Source organism: Ursus maritimus, unplaced genomic scaffold, assembly GCF_017311325.1.
Source record: "Ursus maritimus isolate PB19 unplaced genomic scaffold, ASM1731132v1 scaffold_21, whole genome shotgun sequence".
NCBI classification, from domain to species: domain Eukaryota; kingdom Metazoa; phylum Chordata; class Mammalia; order Carnivora; family Ursidae; genus Ursus; species Ursus maritimus.
In genome coordinates this window covers 47,398,944-47,422,918 of record NW_024424564.1, presented here as the reverse complement: position 1 = coordinate 47,422,918, position 23,975 = coordinate 47,398,944, and the positions used below count along the sequence as shown (strand labels likewise).

Sequence of the window (23,975 nt, the reverse complement as noted above, 5' to 3'; positions counted from 1 at the left end):
CAGTAGAGAGAGCAGAGCATGAATAGTGTATGTGTGTGTGTTTGTATTTCGTAAAGCGAGTGAAGTTACACATACGTATGTGTATGCAGGTGCTCAAAGCCTGAAAGGGAAGATAGAAATAACACAAACAGGAATCTGGTAAGAGGTGCTGGGGTCATGAATGCGCCCCCATTTTTTTTTTCAGTTTTCTAGAAGGTGGTTATATCGTGTTCAGGTTGAAAGGGGGAAGATATCATAGTATTGGTTTTAAACTGTCCAATGACGGACCTCAGTTCCATATTCTGCTTTTTGTTTCAGAAAATAGCCCATAAAAATCTGCTGGCGGAGCTGTACCAGTACCCAGCATTTAACAGCGCTGTACCAAACAGGCTTCCCAATGGGGTCAACTTCTGTGACATGGTGGGCAATGTGGTCCGGGCCGAGAGAAACCCCCTTAGTGGCAAGGTAAGGAAAGACAGCGGGCAGCGCACCACTGTCGCACCCAGCTCCGGGGCGCCCAGCTGTACCCCAGCTTTACAGCAACCCGTGTGGCAGGCAGACGCGGCTGTCCCTGTTTTATACCCCAAGAAACGGAGTCACGGTCACTAAGTAAGTCACCCAGGGCCACACAGTTTGCAAGTGACTGAACTGAGATTAGAACCCAAACCCACACGTTCCCTCCAAAACCTAGATTCTTCCTGCCAGAGGACTGGTTTCCAGACTGTTTTGATCATGTTTCCTATGAGCAAGAAATGGTAAGTGTCCGCCCTCACAATGTGTTTCTTTTTCTTTATAAATGATGCAGGTGCTCTGTTGTCAACAGCTACATTGTATGTTAGTAATGTTAATTTTTTTTTAAATTAGACATTAGTTAGAATATTTTCCTCCCACACCCCTTGGCACCCCTTGGAGTGAATTACCACTTGGAGTGGGGTGCACTGGAGCACGCTGGGTTCCTTAGGAAGTCGGGTGGGGGCATTCCGAGGCCCAGAGCAGCTGTGAGACACCACTGGCCACTCAGGAGGTGGGGCCGAGTGTAAGGCGGCGTGGGGAGGGGAGGAAGCCCAGGAAATGGTATCTGTAGCCCTACAGCCGTGCCTTGGCGCCCTTCACGATTGTTCACTAACCACCATGTCCCCAAAGCAGCTCCTATCATTGTCCCCTGGGCTCCTAACTAATCACTCCACCGTTTGGGGACCCAGCTTCATTGTCTTAACTACCCACACTTCCCAGTGCTGCTTCAAACCCCTCACTCGCCCATCTCTCTCTCTTTCTCTCCCTCCCTCTATCCCTCTGTCTCTTTCCCTCCCTCTCTCTCTTGCCCCTCCCCCCACCTGCCTTCCTTCACCCCCTCCTCTCTTCACCAGTCCTCCCTGCTGCCTTCTCTCCAGCGCTGTCTCTACATCAGTCCCATCCATCTCACTCGGTGTCTCGCATTCACTTTCTAAGAGTAATGATCTGTTCCGGGCCAGTCACTGGCCAGCATGGTGATGGTGTTTGCTGGAGTTCCGGTGCCTGGTTCCAACATGGACTGCAGTCAGCATGTGGACAGCTGCCTTTGACCAGGCAGTGGTGGCTCTGGGGTGGGGTACCTGATCCCCTGCTGTCCTCAGCTCCGTGGTGGAGGAGTGGCGGGCACGCAGAGCATCACATTTGCCCCAGGACAATGTAAAAAGATGTTCCCTGCGTGGTTATGTGTGATAGCAAGGACCTGGAAGGTAACCCTCTGGGCTCTAGTTTCTTCTATAAAATACAGATATGAGCAGTCTCTACCTAGCGGTGTTACTGTAAAATTAAATATGCTAAGGATCTTATTTAAGTGTATAAAAAGCACTTAGGGGGCGCCAGAGTGGTTCAGTCGATTAAGCGTCTTACTCTTGGTTTGGGCTCAGGTCTTGATCTCTGGGTCCTGGGATGGAGCCCCACGTCGGACTGCACATTCAGCAGGAGTCTGCTTGTCCCTCTCCCTCTGCCCCTACCTACCCCCCACCCCGTTCACGTGCACACTTTCCCTAAGATACATAAATAAATCTTTTTAAAAAACTGAAAAGCACTTGGCATCGTGCTTAATAAGTCATGAGTTCTCAAAAAATGGTAGTTTCTCTTATCAGCATTATTAGAAATAGTTTAAGGATGATTAAGAGAAGGCCAGCTCCGTCATTTTGGGTACATATATCATGGACTACTTAGCCATTGAAACGAGTGCTTGTAAAGAGTGTATTTTGCTATGCTGTGATGCTAAATGAAAAATATCAGTATAAAAATTCTACAGTAAGTCTGGGGATGAAATCACACGTAGATATTACCAATGTTCGCTGAGTGATAAGGTTATAGCTTTTTCTTCCTCCTTTTTCTGTGCTTTAAAAAGAAGAAAGGGGCACCAGGCTGTCTCAGTCGGAAGAGTATGCGAGTCTTGATCTCAGGGTCATGAGTTCAAATCCCACATGGGGTGTAGAGATTATTTAAATAAATAAGAAACTTTAAAAGATAGATAGATAGATAGATAGATAGATAGATAGATAGATAGATAGATAGAAGAAAGACTTAAGAACAAATAGATTGTATGTTTCAGGGACCTGCTGTCCTGCATGACATTCCTGCCCCCTGGCACAGCCACACGCACTCGTGTTCCATTTGCTAGGTGGGTAGCCCCAGGGACAGTGACTACTGTTACTTAATGTCCCATTTGGAGGGCCCATGGGGAATGTTCTCCTTAGGACTTAATCCCCAGAAAAACTTCGCATCTCCTGGCATGCTTTTCGTCTTACAACTGATGCTTCCAACTAATGCTTTTCTTCGGCTCCCAGGAAACTCAAGGCAAATTTGTGTCTTACCGTTATTTTAATTTAATTTAATTTTATTATTTCTTAAAGTTTTATGTATTGAAGGAATCTCTACACCTAGCACGGGGCTCCAACTCATGACCCCGAGACCAGGAGTCTCACGCTCCGCTGACTGAGCCAGCCAGGCGCCCCGGTGTCGTACCTTTAAAAGGACCTTCTTCCGTCCTGCTCAGGGGCCATCGCAAACCCTTCCCTGCCTCCTCACACCCTCTCCTCCATCACTTCTCCCTCCCTCTTGGCAGCCCACGTGCCTCTGCTTCAGAGAATCTGGAGGCCGTCACTAGACCAGGAGCTCCACGAGGCTCAAAGGCCCGTCTCCCTTGCTCAGTGGCAGGTGCCAGCCCGGCACCGAGCCTCGCCTGGGACGTGGTGAGCTGCCCACGCTCGCTGCCCTGGCTTCTCACTGCCGCTCTCTTTCAGTGCTTCTGCAGCCTGTCCCCTTTCCCATTCCTGAACATGGCCCGAGTCTGTCCACCCTTCGCTCTCAGAAGGCCAAGTCCGAAGGATGTACGCTGTTGTTACCTTAGATGACTGCTCTGTGGAACCGACCCAGAGGACGATTCCTGCGCTCGGAAGTTCTGTCCTTCCTTGGTTTCTGTGGTAGCTTCGCCGTCTGCCGAGGCAGCCCACATCCTTCAGGACCCCTCCCTCTGCACAGACTCATGGGGACGGCGCAGGGTGGACAGGAGTCATCGTCTCCCCACCCAAGGCTCCCCACTGCGTCATACCTCCAAAGCCCGAGCTGTGCTCCCGACCCCCATGTTCCTCCACCGCCTGCCCTCAGTCTCCTCAGACCGGCTTCTCCTCCTGTCTTGTTGAAAACCACAGCCTCCCACCCGAGCATCAACCACTCTTGTCCCTGGCCCTCGCCCCTGCATCTGAGCCGTCACTGAGATTCGACTGCTGTCTTCACTGTACCTCCTCCTTCCCACCGCCACTGCCAAGTTCAGGCCCCACACCTCCCTGTCTGGATCCCTGCACCTGCTGCTCCCCAGGCCGTCGGCCTTACCATCTCAATCCCCTCTAATGCACCTTCTGTGCTGCCTCCAGGGATCTTTCTAGAACAACAATTTCATGGTGTTCGTGCCCTGTTGAAAATTCTTCGGTGCCAGCTATCCTCCCTCCCCCTGTCCAGTGGCAGAACCACCCTCGGTCCCAGCACCCAGGTGCCTCATAGTCTGATGCCTGCCTGGCCTCTCAGCACCCAAACCACAGCACAGAAACCCCTTGAAGTTCCCCAAGTGTGTCCTGCTGTTTCCCAACCTCAGCACGTGCTTTCTCCTGTCTGTGCAGCTCCCAACTCTCCCTTCTTCATCAGTCATTTTTACTCTCAGAGCCTCCCTTCAGACCCCAAGCACAGGTTAGCTGGCCCTCTGGGCTCTGTATCCCCCTGGATTCCTTCTCTCAGGGCACCCATCACACTAGATTACAAATGTCTGCTTGCCTGGGAACATCTCTGAGGCAGGGACTCTCCATCACCGTCCAAGCACCTAGTGGGTGTTCAGTGAATATCGTGGAAGGGCTGAAATGAAGTCCTTGTTGAAAGGGAACAGGAGTATGAATAAGTAAGAACTAGCATGCCCTTAGCGAGTGTTTCCTAAGTGCCTGGCGCTGTTTTAAGCACTTTGTGTGTCTAACTCGCTCGTTGAATCATCCTATCGGTCCTCAAGGTGGGGACTGTCACTTTCCATTCTCCATGACGTCAGCGGGCTGCGTCTCAGGACCCAGAGGGGGTCCCAGGGGACCAGCCAAGAGGGGCCCTGGCTGCTCCCAGGCTGGAAATCAAAGCCGAGTCAGCAGGAGGTGAAAGCAGAGTTTATTGAAGGTATGGAGAGAGAGCAGGTGGAGACAGAGTGTCTGGGAGACTCAGAAAGGAAAGAGGTATGAGTCTTGTCTATGTTCGATGTCTGGGGTGGTCTGGTGTATGTGTCCTCACAGGCAGCCAGGAACTGGTTCGAGCAATGGCAGAGGCCCAGATGTCCTTCCTTGGAGCCAGGCGTTTTGGTGTCGATGTCTAGCACCAGTGGTCTGGCATACACTGTCCAGTCATTCTCACCCAGGCCTTCCTTAGGTGTCATCTATGCTGGAGAAATTGTCAACTCCTTGTCCTTTACAAGGAGGCCATGTACTATTTGCATTCTGAGGCTTGTGTGAGGTGGGGGGTGTGGGTCCTGGCAAGAATAAAATCAGGAAAAGGAGCAAAAAGCAGATCTTTATGGAGTCCTTCCATTTCCCTGTCTCATCTGGGTGGGGAAACAGAGCACATACAGCTTCAAGAACGTTGCTCAAGGTCACACGGCTTGTAAGTGTAAGAGCTGGATTTGAACCCGGGCAGTCTGGTACCAAAGTCGGTGCTCTTCACTGTTCCGACTCTACTTTTGCTCTAAGTTAACAGGAGGAATGGTGAAAAAGACAAAGAGCGCTCCCGGCTAATGCAGGAGGCTTGCTCAGCGTGGCACTATGCCCTCCGCTACATGGGCCTGAAGGGAGAGCCAGGGGGTCTCTCCCTTCGCATCCAGGAGGTGGGGGGGCAAGAGCGGGATCTCTTTGCTCTTCATAAAGCTAAGGGGCAGCCTGTGTGGTGTTTCTGGCGTCAGGCTGCCCGCTTCAGAGCCTCCCGGGCCATGTGAACTTAGGCAAGAATCCTAACCTTTCGAGCCACTTCTATAAACCGGGGATGCCAGCTGAGCAGGGAGCTCGACACAGGGCTTGATCTCAGGACCTTGGCATAACCTGAGCCGAAGGTAGACACTTAACTGACTGAGCCACCCAGGCGCCCCGACATATTATTACGTTACTAAGGTAGTAGCTTTGGAATCAGAGGAAGGTTCCTGTTGCATCATAAGGAAGCCTGAATTTTCTGCCTCTTGGAGTTCACTGATAATTCTATTCTAATTTTAGAATTCCGTAGGTTTCCTGGGAAGGCGGGAACTTCCTGGTCCAGTGATTTGCATGTGTATGATATCTACGTTTGTTGATTGCTGCTGATTGAAGTGGGTGAGAGCTTGCCCCCCCCCCCAGCCTGGAGTTACAAGTTTCCATCCCCGCCCTAACGCTTGCTGGCTGTATGTAAAAACGCCTGGAAAGGCACATAGTCGGCTCTCACTTTAAAGGGTAAATGTTGTTTTTAAGTTGACGCCAAGATGACTGGCGGGAAGATGGTGTGATTGGTAACAGTAACAAGGTGTGGAACGTAGGAGGAAATGCAGGTCTTGGGCAGAGAGGATGATGAATCGGCCTGTGGCTCCAGGTGAGAAGTGGTTTTTTTCAAAACCAACAGCAATAAGAATGTGATTTTTTTTTTCCCTAAGTCTTTCTGTTCAGCTAAAGAATTAGAGAAGTTTCTCTCTTCTCCTTCTCCAAGAGCCATATGGCTGGATAGCTTCTGGTGGATCTTTCATGAGAGGTACCAGGTAAATGCAAATTTGATCTCTTCTCTCCCTCGCTTAAGTTATTTTTCTAAGGAACAAGCCCCAGCCTCTTTAATGAAGGCTCTCTGATCGTGTGGAGCACCCCTGCAGCCCCGTCTGCCATCCTCCCCCCTCCCCAGACCTCGCCCATACCCCCTGTGCTTCAGCCACTGCACAGTGTCTTGTAGCCCCCGGAACATCAGGAACCGGTCCCTGTCACGTGGCTGGTCACCTGGTCAAGCACAAGGCGCGAGCAGAGTCAGGACCTCCCAGCCCAGACTTCGGGCGCTCGCTTCAACAATCGGCTTCTACGCATCAATCTAGTTTATAAATCTAAAAATGAGTGTACTATTTCATGAATAACATGAGGTTAAACTCTCAAGAATAATATTTCTCAAAGTTCACCCTTAAGAGTAGTACAAATAGTACATATTTCAGCATCTCAGCCGTTGGCCGTTTCAGCCAAGGACTCTAGTAATTCCTTCTCCACTTTTATTCCTGGTAGCCCAACAAGGAGGTCCAGAATAAGCTGTTTGACCGGATAGCCCAAAACTACGCCTCTCTCTTGTTGCGTGAATCCAAGTCCCACTATGAAGAGGCTCTCTTAAAAGTGAGCATCGACCACTGTTGGGAGGGAAGAAATCACACTAGGTATCTCTTCACTTCTGATGCCAATAGAACGCCCTTCACGTTCTTTCCGTGAGGCAGTAAGTAGGTTGTGCGATATCCACGCACCGACTTGTAACGCAGCAGTTACAATAAATAAAGTCTATCTCTATATGGCATGTTTCAAGTGAAAAGCAGAGCAATTTATAGAACTCCGTGTTTAAAAATGTGTATGTGTATGTATATATATGTATGTGTGCCTATGAATAGAAAAAAAAATCTGGAAAAATACGTACTAAACTCTTAGCAATGGTTATCTCTGGGGAATGAGGTTGTAAGAGACTTCCTTTTCTATTTTATGTATTTCTGTAGTAATTATATAAGCATGTAATTTTAAAAGTATGAATATATATTCACAAAGACCGATTTAACTACATAAATTATTTAAATTACCACAGTCAGGCTTAAAAGGCAAAGGAGAAACCACAGAAAACACGTGGCATATACATCATACAACATAAGAAACTCTTACAAATTGGTGTGCGTGGCTGGCTCCGTCAGAGGTCCATGCCACACTTGGTCTAGGGGTCGTGAGTTCAAGCCCCATGTTGGGTGTGGAGATTACTTAAATAAATAAAAACTTAAAGAAAAAAAAAGAATTTATACAAATCAATAAGAAAAAATGACAGTTGACAAAGTACATAAACTAGAAATTCACCAGAGAAGAAATATAGATGGGGAAAAATAGTTCACCCTTAACGGTAGTCAAACATACAAATTAAAACAATAATCATTTGATACCCCTTTTTACCTGCGAGATTGCATGGATTCAAGAGTAATTCCCAGGGTTGTGAAGGATCTGGAGAAATGGCACTCGGACAGTCTGAGTGAGAAGTGAATTGATACATTTTTGCTGTAAGGCGCGTCCACTAGTTGAGTGTCCGCCTACCAAGTCCCGTAGATTTTCCGTGCCTCAGTTTCATCATCCATGAAATGGTGATAATGCCTCGCTCACTGAGTTGTCCTAAGGATTAAATGAGATGATGTTTGTAAGGCACCTGACATACCGCCCAGCACGTGATAAGCCCCCAGCACATCATAGCCGCTTATAATTACTACGTGATTCCATCTTCTGGAGGGCGTAATCGAATACTGAGGAAAAGCTGCTTTCCCTCATGCTTTCCACAGAGTTTTGACTGCCTGCTAATGTGCCAGACACAGAGGTAGCTTAACAAATAAAAACAATTAATCCACATAATTTGTAATGTAAAGTCTTAGAAACAAGACAACATCCACTGATGGGGGATGTTGAAGTAAATTTTGATATGCCAATCCGCCCAATATTATGAAGGTCATTCTTGGGGGGAAAAAGTTCCAAAGAGTGGGTAACAACCCAAGGAGTGCTTATACTATATTGTTAAATGAATAAGGCCAGATATAAATGTATAATTTGAGATCAACCATAGTTAAGAAGGAACACCAGTACCACTTATGCATAGGGAACAAAAAAAAACCAGTAGTAGTACTTCCTGTTATCTCTGGGAGGTAGCAAGATGGGCAGGTCAAATATATCTTGTTGTCTGGGCTACTCTTTGGCCAGGTGGCAGAATGGGCTGAGCCACAGACGAGGAGCAGAGGAGCTGGGGGAGGGGGAGGTTGCTGGCCAAGCATCTCATGAGGTTTGAGGTGTGGTCCCCATGCAGGGTAAGGAGTCCACCAAGACGTGGGCCAGCAGCAGATGGAAATACCCCCCCACCCCCCCGTGAATGGAAGGCAGCGTGGTGTCAGGAAGAGAGTTTTATCACAGATCCTCTCTGCAGTCAGGAGCTCTTTTCTGGGTGTGGAAATGTCCAGGCTGTTGTCTGAGCTCTGCTCCCCCTCCCCCCACCCCCAGAAGTTGCCATCGCTGCTGAGTAAAGCCGTGTATACCAGCTTCTGCTGCTGCTTCCCGCAATCCTGGTTCAACACGCACGAATTCAAATCGAGCATCTGTAACACGATAAGCCTGTGGATTTCAGGTAAGAGGGGGCTGCTCCGTCCCGGGGAAAGTGATTCCCGAAGCACTTTTCTGCCTGAGCCTAGGTGTGTGGTTTGCCATCGCCCTTGCTGACATCAGAGAAGGGAAGGTGTGCAGTTAGAGCCCCCAGGAGGACTGATTTCCCTGCTTCCACAAAGAAACCAGCTCTGAGACCTTCCTCGCCCCCTCTTTGTGCCCAGCAATCTGCAGGAAGCGGGTTTCAGCAGACGTTAGTTGCCCGTGTGCTGTGGACTGATGGACCCAGAGCTCAGGAACCCAAAAGCGGATGCTGGTTGGCTAATCTCCCCCTTCCCCTCCAGGGTGACCCCATGTGGCCTCACCGTAGTCTCCTTGTCCCTGCCACACACGGTGCCAGGCTGAGGTTTGCTTTTTAACTACCTTTCACTCCCATTCCCTACTCCCCTCTTGTCGACCTAGATATTTCCTGAGGTCATTAACATCTGCTTCCAGTTGAGAGGTTCCTGTGTACTAAGGGCTGTGCTAAGTAAGCACTTTACATTTCTTACTGTCTTGGGCGCCTCCAACTTCATTCCCACATTGGGATATTTGGAAGGAGAACTCACAGTCTCAGCACCTGGTTATATTCACGGCTGAGATTATAGCAGTGGAGTCAGGACACACAGCCAGGGAGTGCTCTTTAAGGGAAAAGACAGGCAGAGTCTGGAGGACTTCATGTGCAGGCTTCCTTCCGCTCTTTGCCTTCCATGAGGAGTTAGGCAGGGCGCTCTCATCCCCCAGCAACACAAATGTAGCAACACATGTGATGTTTCTGCCCGGGGAAGCGTGCTAGAGACACAGCACCCCAGGTTTATACTGGGGACCGGTCACGTAGACACCTGTGTCTATCATATACCAAAATTCCAGGAAAGCAGGTGTTCAGCAGAACCCACGTTGTTCTACAGATAGTCTAGGCACAGTGAGCCATGCTTATCAATTAGGGAAAACATTTCCCCCCAGCTATATTGTTATCATTGACCTATAACATGGTGTAAGTTTACGATGCACAAAGTGAAGATCCGATGCGTGTGTGTATTGAGGAATGTTAACCATAATAAGGTTAGTTAACACATCCTTCAGCACACACAATTACCATTTTGTTGTTATGGCAAGAAGACTTAAGGTCTACTCTCAAAGCAATGCTCAAATATCCAACACGGTATTTTTTTTTTTAAGATTTTATTTTTATTTTATTATTTGAGAGAGAGTGCGAGCGAGAGCGAGCAAGTGTGAGCATGAGCAGGGGGAGGGGCAGAGGGACAAGCAGACTCTCTGCTGAGCCAGGAGCCTGATGCAGGGGTCCATCCCAGGACCCCAGAATCATGACCTGAACCAAAGGCACATGCTTAAACCAACTGAGCCACCCAAGTGCCCCTACTACACAGTATTAGTATCTGTAGTCATTGTGCTTGTACATGAGATCCTGGAACTGGTTCCTTCTGTAATTGGAAGTTTCTACCCTTTGACCAGCATGTTTTCCTTTTCTCCAGCCCCAGCCCCTGGCAACTGCCATTCTACTCTCTGCTTCTATAAGTTTGGCTTTTCAGATGTCACGTATAAGTGAGATCATGCAGTCTTTGTCTCTCTTTGCCTGTCTTATTTCACTTTAGCATAATGCCCTCAAGGGTCATCCATGCTGTTGCAGTGTCTGATTTTCCTTCCTTTGTTATGGCTGAATAATATTCCGTCATGTATCTGTACCACATTTTCCTTATCCATTCATCCATCGATGGACACTCAGGTTGTTTCTACATCTTGGCTGTTGTGAATAATGCTGTGAACGTGGGATTGCAGAGATCTCTCTGAGACAGAGGTTTCATTTCGTTTGGGCATCTATACTCAGGAGTGGGATTCCTGAATCATACGGTAGTTTGATTTTTAATTTTTTGAGGAACTTCCATACTGTTTTCCATAGTGACGATACCAGTTTACATTCCTACAGCGCGCCAGGGTCCCTCTTCTCCACATCCTTGCCCACACTTGTTATCTCGTCTTTTTGATAATAGCCATTGTAACAAAAGTGAGATGATATCTCATTGCAGTTTTGATTTGCATTTCCCTGTTGATGAGTGTTGCTGAACGCTTTTTCATGTACCTGTCGGCCACGTCTTTGGAAAAATACCTGTTCAAGTCCTTCGCCCATTTTTAATCAGATGATTTGGGTTTTTTGCTATTGAGTCTATGAATTCCTTATACACTTTGGATATTTAACCCCTTATCAGATTTATGGTTTCCAAATGTTTTCTTCCATCCCGTATGTTGCTTTTTCATTTTATTGTTTCTTTTGCTGTGCAGAAGCTTTTTCGTTGGATGTCATCCCACTTGCTGATTTTTGCTTTTGTTACTTGTGCTTTTGGTGTCATAACCAAAAAGTCATTGCCAAGACCAATGTCAGAGAGCTTTTTCCCTCTATTTTCTCCCAGGAGTTTTGTGGTTTCAGACCTTACATTTAAGTCCTTCATCCATTTCAAGTCAATTTCTGTATCATGATTCAGTCTTGGTAGTTTGTACACTTTTTTAGTTGACCACATTTTATCTCTGGGCACTCAGTTCTGTTTCATTGATCCATGCGTCTGTTTTTATGCCAGTACTGTACTATTTTGATTTCTTAGCTTTGTGATATAGCTTAAAATCAGAGAGAGTCATGCCTCCAGCTTTGTTGTTTGGTTCTTTTTTTCAAGATTACTTTGGCTAGTCAGGGTCGTTTGTGGATCCTCACAAATTTTAGGATGTTTTTCTCTACTTCTGTGAAAAATACCATTGGAATTTTTCCCTTTTTTTTTTTTTTTTTTTTTTTTTTGAGTTTTGATAGTGATTGCATTGAATCTATTGATGGCTTTGGGCAGTATGGGTATTTTCACAATATTAATTCTTTTGATCGATTATACAGCATATCTTTCCATTGATTTGTGTCTTCTTCAATTTCTTTCATCAGTGTCTGATGGTTTTCAGTGTATATAGATTTTTCACTTCCATGGTTAAATTTATTCCTAAGTATTTTATTGCTTTTGATGTTATTATGAGTGGGTTGTTTTCTTCATTTTTTTTTTCACAGAGCTCATTGTCAGTGTATAGAAACCCAGCTGACTTTCATATGTTGATTTTGTATCCTGACAACTTACTGAATTTGTTTATTAATTCTAACAGTTTTGTTTTGTTTTGTTTTGTTTTTTTGACAGAGACAGACACAGCGAGAGAGGGAACATGAGCAGGGGGAGTGGGAGAGGGAGAAGCAGGCTTCCTGCAGAGCAGGGAGCCCGGTGCGGGGCTTGATCCCAGGACCCTGGGATTATGACCTGAGCCGAAGGCAGATGCTTAATGGCTGAGCCACCCAGGCGCCCCTAATTCTAACAGTTTTTTGGTGGACTCTAGGTTTTTCTATATACAAGATCATATCATTAGCAAGTGGAGATAAATTTACTTCTTCCATTCTGATTTAGATGCGTTTTTTTTTTCTTTTCTTTTCTTTTCTTTTCCTTTCTTTCTTCTCTCTCTCTTTCTTTGTCTAATTATTCTGGGTGGTGAGAATGGATATCCTTGTCTCATTCCTGGTCTTAGAAGAAAAACTTTTCTCATCATTGAATATGATATTAGATGTGGGCTTGTTGTATGTGGCCTTTATTACATTGAGGTGTGTGCCCTTTGTACCCACTTTGTTGAGAGTTTTTACCATGAAAGGATGTTGAATTGTGTCAGATGCTTTTCCTGCATCTACTGAGATGACGGTGTGATTTTTATCTCTCCTTTCATTAATATGGCATTATCACATTGATTTGTGGATGTTGAACCATCTTTGCATCCCAGGGATCAGTCCCACTTGATCATGATGTACGATCCTCCTGATGTGCTCTTGAGTTCATTTTGCTGGTATTTTTTTGAGAATTTTTGTGTCTATATTCACTGGGGATATTGGCCTGTAGTTCTCTTTTCTTGTAGTGTCCTTATCTGGCTTTGGTATCAGGGTAAAGCTGGCCTCATAAAATGAGTTTGGAAGTGTTCCCTCCTCTTCAATGTTTTGAAAGAGTCTGAGAAAGATTGGAGTTCATTCTTTAAATATTTGGTAGAATTTGCCTGTGAAGCCATCTGGTCTCGGGCTGTTCTTTCTCTGGGAGGTTTTGATCACTGATTCAACCTCCTAACTCATTACTGGTCCGTGCAGATTGTGTATTTCTTCATGATTCGGTCTTGGTAGTTCGTACACTTCTAGGAATGTATCCACTTCTTCTAGGTAGTTGGGGAAAGTGGGATCAGTGTAAAGAAATGTTTACCAGCCAACTTGCAGATCCTGGCCAAAGGCCAACCTCGCAAGCAAGATTTTCCAAGGATAGAAGCCTGGGGCCTGTTAAGTCTTTTCCGCACACCCATTTAATCCTCTTAACATATGCAGAGTCAAAGAGGTCCAGCAGCAAACAAATGGCGGAGCAGGCATTCAGATCCAGGCTGTCCCACCGCAAAGCGAGGTCTTTGACCACTGTGCCATCCTGCCTCTCATTCTCTGACTCTTTTCTTTCTGTGCCTCCTTCCCCTTAACCATTCCCAGTAATAAACTTCCTGCCCACTTTGTCCAACGGAGACAGTATCTTTGCCCAAGAGTTCAAAATTTCTCTAGCAACCCTTGGTCTTTAAATCCTTTCTAAACCAAAGAACTGAGGGAGACAGTGGAGCCCTTCTACTGCCTGAGAGTTCAGGTTCCAAGAAGCCAAGACTCTGAAACACATGGTTTGCTTACAAGAAAAGCACTAGCCCCATTAACATCACCATCAAATATTTAAGGAGAGCCCGTTTCCGTTTAGCTAAGTGTGATAGTATGTTGAGCAAATACTAAGCTCCTATTTATCATGTGCTAGGCCCAGTGCTAAGCCCAGGAGGTGTAAAAGTGAATTAAGATCCAGGTCCTGCGCTCGGGTCATAGTTCAGCTCAGGTCCTAGTTCAGCGAGAGCAGAAGAGATAAGCAGGAAAAGGAATGATTACAATGCTTTCGCATCTCTGCAGCCCAGGGCCAGGTGCCCTGCTGTGACCCAGTTGTGATCCACGCTATTGAGGGGGTAGGGAGAACCTCACCATCTCTTTTCCAGAGGAAAGCACTAAAGCCCTTCCACAAAGGAAGTGGCTCCCCCACGGCCACAGGGCCCGTGTAGGGTGAGGCTAATGCTAGAAGCTCCCCCACTCTAGCAGGAGGGCATGGGGGGCAGGGGCGGGGCTCTGTCTTCTGTTTTCTGACTCCTTTCTCCTTTATGGAAGTTTTCATGATCACTCTTCACTCCCTTTTAGGTATCTGCCCTAGCCTACAGAGCTATAACAGTTGGGACTATTCAGAACTGGATCCAGAGAGATTCCGGAGAGAAAAATTAATTTTGCGGAGAAGATTGTTAAAGAGTAAGGTACCCCTTGTTCACTTGGCCCCCTGCGCCCCTGCCACACCAGCCGCCATCTAGTTGGGGCAGGGCAGGCCCTTAGAGTTGAAGTAGTCAGGCTTGGTTCCCACCCATGCTCCCCCAAACTAGCCACCAAAATGACTGAAGTGCTATTACTTAGAAATTATAATTAGAGTCAGCACAACGTAATTGCTGGGATAAGGGGTAGAACTTGATATTATGCCAATGGACGCCAGTGACTGGGTCTACTCTGGGCCAGGCTCCATGGCTCTTTATCCTTTTATTTAATCCTCACAACCACCAGCTCAAGGACACACTAAATCCATTGCACAGATAAGGAGAGCAGAGCTCAGAGAAGCAAGTTGCCGAGGCCTCCTTTCTTATTAGCGCAACAGACGGGTAAGGGGCTCCGTGCGCCAGGCATGCACAGCCTGGCAGCTCAGACTAGTGGGAAATGTAGGCCACATAGCCACACTCCCGTGGATGAGGCGTGGCCGTGGGGCATACAGCAGCGTGCTGAGGCAGCCTGGCGAGAGGTACTCAGTCCAGCACTAAGAGGATCAGTAAGTGGCACTAAGCTGAGATTTGAAGGATGTGTATTTGAGGCAAGTGAAGGGAAGAATTACTGTTCCAGGTGGAGGGAACAGCATGAGAGAAGACCCAGGGGCATTCCTCATGGCAGCCATGAGAGGACTCTCATGGGTAACCAGCCCGTGGGTGACTAAGCCAGGATCCAAACTCAGGACTGCAAAGCCAGAGAGACACAGTGCTGAGTTAGGCGGATTTCCTCCAGCGGGGCATGTCTACCCCTTTCATGGGGGCACCCCAGGGATGCACGAAGCCCTATCTTTAATAGGTCAATAGGACCCAGGGGGCAGACAACATCTACTAGTGAAGTCCTTTAACAACCCAGGACCCTTTGGAAGTGGAAGATAGGAGTGAGAAAAGTATTTTTTTCTTAAATAGGGTGAAAACAGCCCATACTGTAAAGAATGAGTCTGAGCACGAAGCGTTACTCTGATGAACAATAAAAATAATGCTATTGCACACGGACCCCATTCTTTGCACCAGCCCCAGTTTGGGTTCTTTTGTGTCCTCCCCACCCGAACCTTATGAGCGAGCCCGTTACCCTTCATCTTACAGCAGGATTTGAGGTGCAGAGAGGTTCCTGTGCCCAGGGCTTCCGGGCACAGCTCAGGGCCAGGATTTTGCCCAGAGGGGCTAGTCGGCCTCCTGCTCTTGTTAGCCAGTGGCCTCTCTGGCCAATGACACCGTTCTCCCCCTCAGTCCACCTCCCTTAGGGAAAGTGAGGCCACTCAGCAGGACAGGGGTGGGGGTGGGGGAGCTCCTGAGAGGCGGGACTGTGCACACCACGGTGAGCTTCCTGACCCTGGACGGGCGCTGGCAGAGCGTCTCATGCGCTGCCTAGAAGGACAAGTGGCGTCAGCATCTCTGGATGGGCTGACTCCCCATGACCTATGAGCGCCGTCCAGTTTGGGAAGCACTGGCCCAGGGCACGGGGAAGGCCGTCCTCAGAGAAGAGCACGGCTGTGCTTGTTGGGTGGAAGTGCTCCTAGCACTGCTTCCTCAGAGCCCAGCACTTTCCACGGCTGCTTTTCTAAGCATTTACATTTACTGACCCACCGAATACATTTGCTTTCCCAGCAATCACCGTGGACACACAGAAGTTTCGAAGGAGGAAAAATGTAACCTGTAAACTGTCTTCAACTTTAATCACACTCCCCGAGGTTGATGGACTGTTGCTTCAAGTGTTTAATGCAACATTTATTCATTTTGATGTTTCAGGGTTTTGAGTTTTTGTTTTTCTTTTGAAGCCAGTACTTTTTTCATATGGGTTGAGTGCTTGCCCTGTGTCCTGGCCTCCGCAAACATTATTTACTTTAATTGGTTCACCAGCCCCGCAAGGTGGTTAGTATTCAAACCTTTAACAGGATCAGAGAAGTTAGGTAACTTGCCCAAGGTCACTCCGCAGAGGGAATGACAGAGGCGCTCTGGTTTGCCTGAGGTCCCTTGTCCCGCTGTTGCCGTTGCCTCCAGGGAGGGGGCTGTGTCAGAACTCCCGGTCCGCTGTGTCACCTCCAGGACAAGGGACTGAAGCACATTTTTCTCTTCCCTAGAAAAAGAGTTTTCTTTGTTCAGTTCTAAGAGGCATTTCTCCCAGACGTCTCTCCAGAACAAGAAAGTTCCCTTCCCTAAGGTGAGTAGAGGGCCACAGACTCAGACCCCTTGCATCCCCGAAAGCTTCAATGATTTCTAGTTGGTTCCACATCTCTGCACTCCCTGTCCATCCTCTCGGGGAGGGGTCCTCGTGGTCCTCTAGATCCGTGTGCATGAGTAGAGCACCAAAGGGTCACCACAGAAATGCAGGGATTGGGGCGTGAAGGGGATGGAAGCAGTTTCTAAGTGTAGGCTCAGCTCAAAGTGTTTTCATAGCTTTTCCTCCCTATCACTCCTCTTCATAAACCCGCACCTGGCTGTCATATCTGATGTAGGAAAGATGTTAGGGTTCAACGCCGCCGGCTTTCTTTTGAAAGAATTCTTGAGATGTCTTTGGTGCAAAATGGTGGTTTTATTAAAGCACAGGGACAGGACCTGTGGGCAGAAAGAGGGGTTGTGAGGAGTGGCCCATGATATACTTTCAAGTTGGGAGGGGGTTAGGGATAGCGTAAGTCTCTAAGGAATTTTGGAAGCAAGGTTTCCAGGACCTTGAGGGAGCTAGCTGTTGTTGAGAAAAGGTCATTTTACTGTCTAGTAAAAGTTTAGTCATGAGATCCTTCAGATGTGTACCAGTGGGTGTTATGCTTGGGGGATGACTGCCAACATGTATCTTGGGGGAGTAGAGATAAAGGAAGTTTCCAAAGGAATTTTTATATGTTCAGGTAGACCCACAGGATCCTGGGGGTCGGGCTAAGATTGCCTTTTGCTCTTCGCAAAGTATTAACATCGAGGCAGCTGAGTTGCGAAAGGAAGGTCACTCTGCCTGTTTCAAGGACTCCTCAGTGGGCTGTAGATAATAAGGAAATTTAATTTTTCTTCTGTCTTTGTTTCCCACACCACTCTGGACACCAGTTTACCCCTCTCTGCCCTGTGATGTTCCTTCCTAGGTAGCTCCAGGACCACCTCGCCCCATCACTCCCCTCCCCTCCTCTCCCCTCCCTACACTCCAGTTTGAGCCCCTTCACCATTGCAGTAGGCTCCTGTCTCCCTCAACCTCCCCAGTACCCTTGTAGTCTTTTCAAAAGGCAGATCTAATTACTATGTCATACCACCGTCACCCCCTGGCCCCAGCCTACTCCCCCTACCGGAAACACCCTCCCCCAGCCCAAATGAAAAATACCTCCCAGACTTCAGAAGGCTTCCTCTTGCCTGGGGGTAGACTGACCTGTGTGGCCCTGCCACGTCCTGCCAGCCCCATGCCCACCTTCCTCGGCTCTTGGGGCTCCTGCAGCCGGGGTGTTCTCTTGGTTCCTTGTAGACATCACATCCCCTACCAGCACCTGGCCTCTGTACCTACCATCCCTCTTGTCCCAGATAAGCTCCCTCCCCGACTGCCACCCACATTGTCAGCATCTCCTCCCACTGGTAACATGAAACCTGCCAAACACTCCCTAGCAAGGCCTACTTTTTCCAGAGAGCTGGAAAAAAAATAAATGCCTGGGAAAACCATGCATGAGGCCTTCTGCTACCCATTTTTATAAGTAATGCATCGCTGGCACCCAGCCGAGGTCACTGGTTGACTACCGTCTTCGACTGCTCTGCAATGGTAGGGTTGAGTAGCTGTGATACAGACTTCAGGGCCTGCACAGCTGGAAACATTTACGCTCTGGCTCTTTGGACACCACCCCAGTGTAGGGGACACGCGCTCATCCTTCCATCTCCGCTGAAGACCTCAGGGTCTGCAGTCTCCACCCTGGTCCCCATGCCGTTCCTTGTTCGACGTGCTCAGAGCCCTCTCCTTCCGAGCTAAGGAATTATAGGTCATTCCGCTGATCATGGCTGTCTCTCTCACTAATCTTTAAGCTGTATGTAGACCGACGTCCTCATTTCTAACACCCTGTTTTGTTTTTATTTTTATTATTATTTTTTTAAAGATTTTATTTATTTATTCGACAGAGATAGAGACAGCCAGCGAGAGAGGGAACACAAGCAGGGGGAGTGGGAGAGGAAGAAGCAGGCTCCCAGCGGAGGAGCCCGATGTGGGACTCGATCCCAGAACGCTGGGATCACACCCTGAGCCAAAAGCAGACGCTTAACCGCTGCGCTACCCAGGCGCCCCCTGTTTTGTTTTTAAGAAGTAACCTATGTCAGACCAGCCTTTCCCCTTTGCGGCAGAGTTGGGGGTGTATCCACCCTGGAACGTTCAGCCAGTGTTTGGAATGAGTGAAGGGTGTGCCTTTCTTTTGTAAAGTGGGATAAAGGCTACTGGCGACACCAACACGCGCTCAGGATGACCACTTTCAGAAAACAGGATGTGAGGACACTTGGGGATCTTTAAACGGAGATCGCGGTATTCCTTGGAAAGTCTCCGTGTCCTCATAGGGGTTGAAGGCCTCTAGTTAAAAACCTGTTCTCTGTTCTGAAGAAAAGATTTACGGTACCCGTACTCTTCAGTTTCGAAGAGGACAATGACACTTTATCGGTATAAAAATCTGATAGAAACAGAAAGAAGAGGGAAATCTGTGCATAGGTGAGGGTGATAGTAAGCAGTGAAGGAGGATGTAAGACAGAGGCCCGTCAAATCGGGTGCTTACAACATCCAGCCGCTCATCGGCTGGGGCCGCCCCGTAAGGGCCGTATTTCGAGGGCAAATGACTATTTATAGGGCACATGACGGGGGTCTGAAGTCAAACATTGTTTGCCTGCCTGCGGTTTGGAGCGAGCTGCCTTTCTGTGTTATCCTGTCTTTACTTCTTAGGGAGGCTGGGGTAGATGGGCTCGCCTCCCCTCCCGGATTCCATTCCAGACCCGAAGGGCCAGTTGTGACCTGAAGGTCAGCTAATGTCAGCGAATCGGGCTCCCGAGGTCACTCATGCAGCACGAGTCTCACAAACAACATTGTTTAGCCTGCCTGCGGATATGCAGGACACGTCACAGAAGCTTCCAGCACCCTCTCCCGGGTTCCAACCATAGCCGCGGAGCCGTGTGGCCTCAGACAAGCTACCTAAGCTCCCCAAGACTTGCTTTCTACGGCTGTGAAATGAGTACAGCAGCAGCAGGGCCTTCTTCCTGACACCCTGAAGACTGCAGCACACGGGACGGTGTGGCCGGGCTCCCTGTCAGTCTGCGGCCACACACCCCAGCTGGGCCCTTGCCACGTGCTGCCACGCGTCCCAGTGATGTAGTTTTGGAATATAGGTGAGGTTCGGTGGGGTGGAGTCCAGCGGTGACAACCAAGAAAGAATTCTTGAGGTGTCTTTGGTGCCAAATGGTGTTTATTACAGCAGGTGGACAGGACCCGTGGGCAGAAAGAGCTGCTGCCCCGGGGTTGTGAGGGGCGGCTGATTATACACTAGGGGTTTGGGGGAGGGAAGGAAAAGGGAGGTTTCCAAAGGATTTTCATATGTTAAAGACTCACAGGATACCCAAGGCCTTGCCATTGTCAAGTTAAGGTTGCTTACCCGTCTAGTAAGGCATTCTCATGAAGATAGTTGGGCATTTATACTCTGCCCAGTTCAAGTGTCTGTGGATGGCTGCAGATTATAAGGACATTTAATCGTTCTCTACATTGCCTTCTGGAAGCCAGGTTATTGATGGAAATGCTTTGTTCCTGTAGATCGCGAAGACATTCGCAAACTGAGCGAGACCCCTGTCTTGCAGGATTGTGGTCCCTGTAAGTGTTTTTCCTTTCCTTAGCTTTAGGGCCGCCAGGAGTGTCTGAGGAATGTCACATATTTCCCGTTGGGGTGGGGGGGGTTGTGGGGTGTCAGCTTCTGCTTTGTCCTCAGCTTGCCTTCGGTTCCCTCATCACGCAGCACTGCCAGGCTCCCCTCCCCCCAACCCTTATTTCACTTGGTCTCCCTTTCCAGAAACCTTGCACCGCCGGCCGCCTTTCCCACTTGCCCTCCCGCCCCAGCTTCTTCCTACCATTAGAAGCAGCCAGCAGGAGGGCCCTCACCTTCCTGCCCCGAGGCGACAGCCCCATCTGTACCCTCACCGTCCACCAGGCCCCTGTGCCTAAGGAGGGAGGGCCCTCCCGCACTTGGGTCTGGACCTCGCCCCCTGTGGGCACAACCCCCGTCTTTATCACCATCTTCTCCCGCCCTGTTGGATCGCTCCCATCCTCGAAGAGTCCTTCTCCGGCACCTTCTGCCTTTGCCTCCGCACCCCCAATTCCTGCCACCCTTCCCACCAGGCTTTCTCAAAAGCCTCAGCCGCACCCACGGCTCCCGCCTTCAGTGCGTCCTAGCCACTGCTCCTGCCTCCGGGGCCCCAACCCTAATCTGCTCCCCCCTCCGGTCCATGTCACGTGGTTGGCTGCTCCAATCTTCTTGAGACACTTTTTTCTCTCGGTTTCTGTGTTGCCAGAGTTTTGCGAGTGCCTTCCTTCCTGTCAGTCTGTCCTTGCCCCTTCCCCTCTACCTATATGTTCTTCCCAAGGGGTCTCCTCTGGTCCTCTTGATGTGGTTTTGGCATATAAATGAGGTTCAGTGGGGTGAGGTCCAGAGCCGACGACCAAGAAAGAATTCTTGAGACACCTTTGGTGCAAAAAAGGTGGTTTTATTAAAGCACGGAATTAAGGCCCACGGGCAGAAAGAGCTGCTGCCCCGGGGCCTTGAGGAGTGGCCGTTATATACCCGGGCGTTGGGGGATGGGGAAGTGGGGGGGTAAGGAAAAGGGAGGTTTCAAAAGAACTTTCATATGCTAAAGAGGACCTAGGAGATGATGGAGGCCTTGCCATTGTCAGGTTAAGTTTGTTTACCCCTCCAGCAAGGCATTAACATTAAGGTAGTTGGGAGATTCCTGGAAGAATGTCGCACGTGTCCCACCCAGGAGTGGGGGGGGGGGGTCGCAGGGTGTCCCCTTGTGCTTTGTCTTCAGCCAGCCTTCCGTCCGTCATCACTCTGGTTCTAAATGCCACCCATATGCCAGTAACACCCAGATCTCCCTCCCCACCCTGGGGTATCCAGCTGCCCCCTGGGCCTCACCAGGGGGGATCTCCGTGATGCATTTTGCACTGTAGGTGAGGTTCGGTGGGATGGGGTCCAGAGCCGCAGGCCAAGAAAGAATTCTGGAGGTGGTTTTGGTGCAAAAGGTGGTTTATTAAAGCACAGGGACAGGGGCGCCTGGGTGGCACAGCGGTTAAGCGTCTGCCTTCGGCTCAGGGCGTGATCCCGGCGTTATGGGATCGAGCCCCACATCAGGCTCCTCCACTGTGAGTCTGCTTCTTCCTCTCCCACTCCCCCTGCTTGTGTTCCCTCTCTCGCTGGCTGTCTCTATCTGTGTTAAATAAATAAATAAAATCTTTAAAAAAAAAAAAAAAAAAAAAGCACAGGGACAGGACCCCGGGGCAGAAAGCTGCCCTGGGGTTGTGAGAAGCAATTGGTTTTATACTATGGGGTTGGGGGAGGTAAGGGTAAGGGAGGCTTTTAAAAGAACGTTCATTTGCTAAGGAGGACCTACCAGACTGGAGGCTTTGCCAGTGTCTAGTTAAGGTTGTTTTCCCCTCTAGCAAGGCGTTAACATTAAGGTAGTCGGAAGTTTCCTGGAGGAATGTCACACATGTCCCACCCAGGAATGGGGGGGGTGTGCGGTTTGCAGGGTGTCAGCTATGTCCTCAGCCCTCGTCATCTTCTTCTCCCTCGTCATCAACATGGAAAGTGGGGAGGAGGTTGCGGATTCCCAGCACCCAGCATCCACACTCTCCCGGTGGAGGGCGGCAGCGTCTTCCCAGGCTCCTCCCTTTCACCCTTGGCCCCAGCCCCCTCTGCACATAGTGACCAGAGCGACCTTTTCACAGACATAACACCAGGTGAGACAGGTGAGACTGTTCTCCGCTGAAAACCTCCAGCAGCTTCTCCCTTCTCCGGTGCACTTGGAATCCGATACAGACTCCTTGGGCTGACGTGGGCTGCCCTGCAGTCTGGCCCCCACCTCTGTCTCCAGGCTCCTGGCATCCTTTCAGTGCCTCGGCGCCAGACATCAGCCCGCCAGACTTCCTTCTGCCTCTTGGACACTCCAGGCCTGTGTCCGGTTGGGCCTTTGCACTGTGACCTTCGCCTGGAACGTGCTTTGTCCTCAGAGTTCCTAGGGAACAGCTGGCTCCTTCTTGTCCTTCAGATCCCAGTAGCACTGACATCGCCCCAGCGAGGCTGGCGGGTCCTGACCGCCCATCTCCCCTCACCACGCGGGGCACTGAACGTGGGGGACTGAATGCCCTGGAGGGCGCTTCTCGCAGGCTGCCGTCCCTCCCAGGGGCTTATGTTTGGTTTAGTGTCTGACTCGCTCTGTTAAAATGTAATCGCCAGGAGGACAAGGCCCCTTTCCTTGCTGTTCTGTCTCCAGCTCCTAGGGGGGGACCTAGCCCAAAGACGACACTCAACAAAGAGCCCTTGACCTCATGAATGGGGCCATCTGTGTGAAGTCTTGGTCCCGCGCTTGGCGTATAGTGGCCGCCCCCAAGAAGCCGAGACAAAGCGGGCACTGCAGAGGGCATCGCTGTCACTCAGAGACCAAGATCACAATATTATTGAGTGTTTCCGCACTGCCTGTCACCACCGTGTAAAACAAAATGTATTTTCTTTGTACCGAAATACGTAAAATCTCCTGACAGTTATTTCAGGAACCCAGCTAAAGAATTCCGTTTTCTGCCCCAGAAATAGAAATAATCAAAAGCTTTCCAGCCGTGAAGGCAGCTGAAGTCGTAACTGGTGAACCAGGACGGACGGGTGGAATTCCACGCTGAGGACAGAGCCTGTCTCTTGTTTTCAGCAGACACACTTTCCCATCTGCTCACAGAAATAGCTGTCTGCGTTCAAGATGTTTCTCAATGGCAGCCATCTGTCTAAGAGTCCGCGGTTCAGTTGTTTTAAGTCTGACCTGTCGTCTGTCCTTCTCTTGCTTACTGCTGGGGGTCTGTCCAGTGGGAACGAAAAAGCATCTAACGGTATATCTGGCTTCTGCGTGAGGCTCAGCCGTACCTAAGGGCCCCTACCTTTTAAAGGCGGGGTCATTCATTTAACAAATATTAGAGAAGATTGTCAAAGAAGGTCTTTATAAGGAAGAATCACTGGGTGATAGTCGAGTGTCTGCCTTCGGCTCAGGTCATCATCTCAGGGTCCTGGGATCCAGCCCCACATCGGGCTCCCTGCTCAGTGGGGAGTCTTCTTCTCATATCTGGAGAAATCATCATCAGAATTCTTACCTGCAAACAGTGGAATCTCCTCCAGGAGGAAACGTATTCAAGGAAAACAGTGGTGCACCGTTCCCCAGGAAGGGCGGGCATGTTAGTTTCAGAGGCCATGGCAGCAAGAACGATGCCAAGCTGTCCCACCCCTGCAGAGGGACACAGCTGTGCCCCCACCAGCGTTCCCAGGGACTGGATACTCAAACCTCCGCTCTGCTTTCCTGTCAGCAGTCTTCCCAACAGTGGAGTCTGCCTGGGGCCACTTCGTCATGTTGGTCATTTATACTTCGAAGTGGCGGGCAGGTGTGATGCATCTAGAGGGTAGACCATAGGGAAATGTCTATATCGCAGCCACAAAAGAA

The 23,975-nt window shown here is 49.3% G+C and overlaps 1 protein-coding gene across 1 annotated transcript in view; it reads left to right on the top strand.

The window, feature by feature from the left end:
* The window catches only part of FAM227A (family with sequence similarity 227 member A), a 76,322-nt gene that overhangs the window by 9,743 nt on the left and 42,604 nt on the right, over window positions 1-23,975 (top strand). The window contains exons 5-10 of the mRNA XM_008705556.2: window positions 298-444; window positions 6,134-6,235; window positions 6,738-6,842; window positions 8,733-8,856; window positions 14,146-14,250; window positions 16,388-16,467. Coding sequence (XP_008703778.1) covers window positions 298-444; window positions 6,134-6,235; window positions 6,738-6,842; window positions 8,733-8,856; window positions 14,146-14,250; window positions 16,388-16,467 — 663 coding nt within the window. The remainder of the gene's footprint in view (window positions 1-297; window positions 445-6,133; window positions 6,236-6,737; window positions 6,843-8,732; window positions 8,857-14,145; window positions 14,251-16,387; window positions 16,468-23,975) is intronic.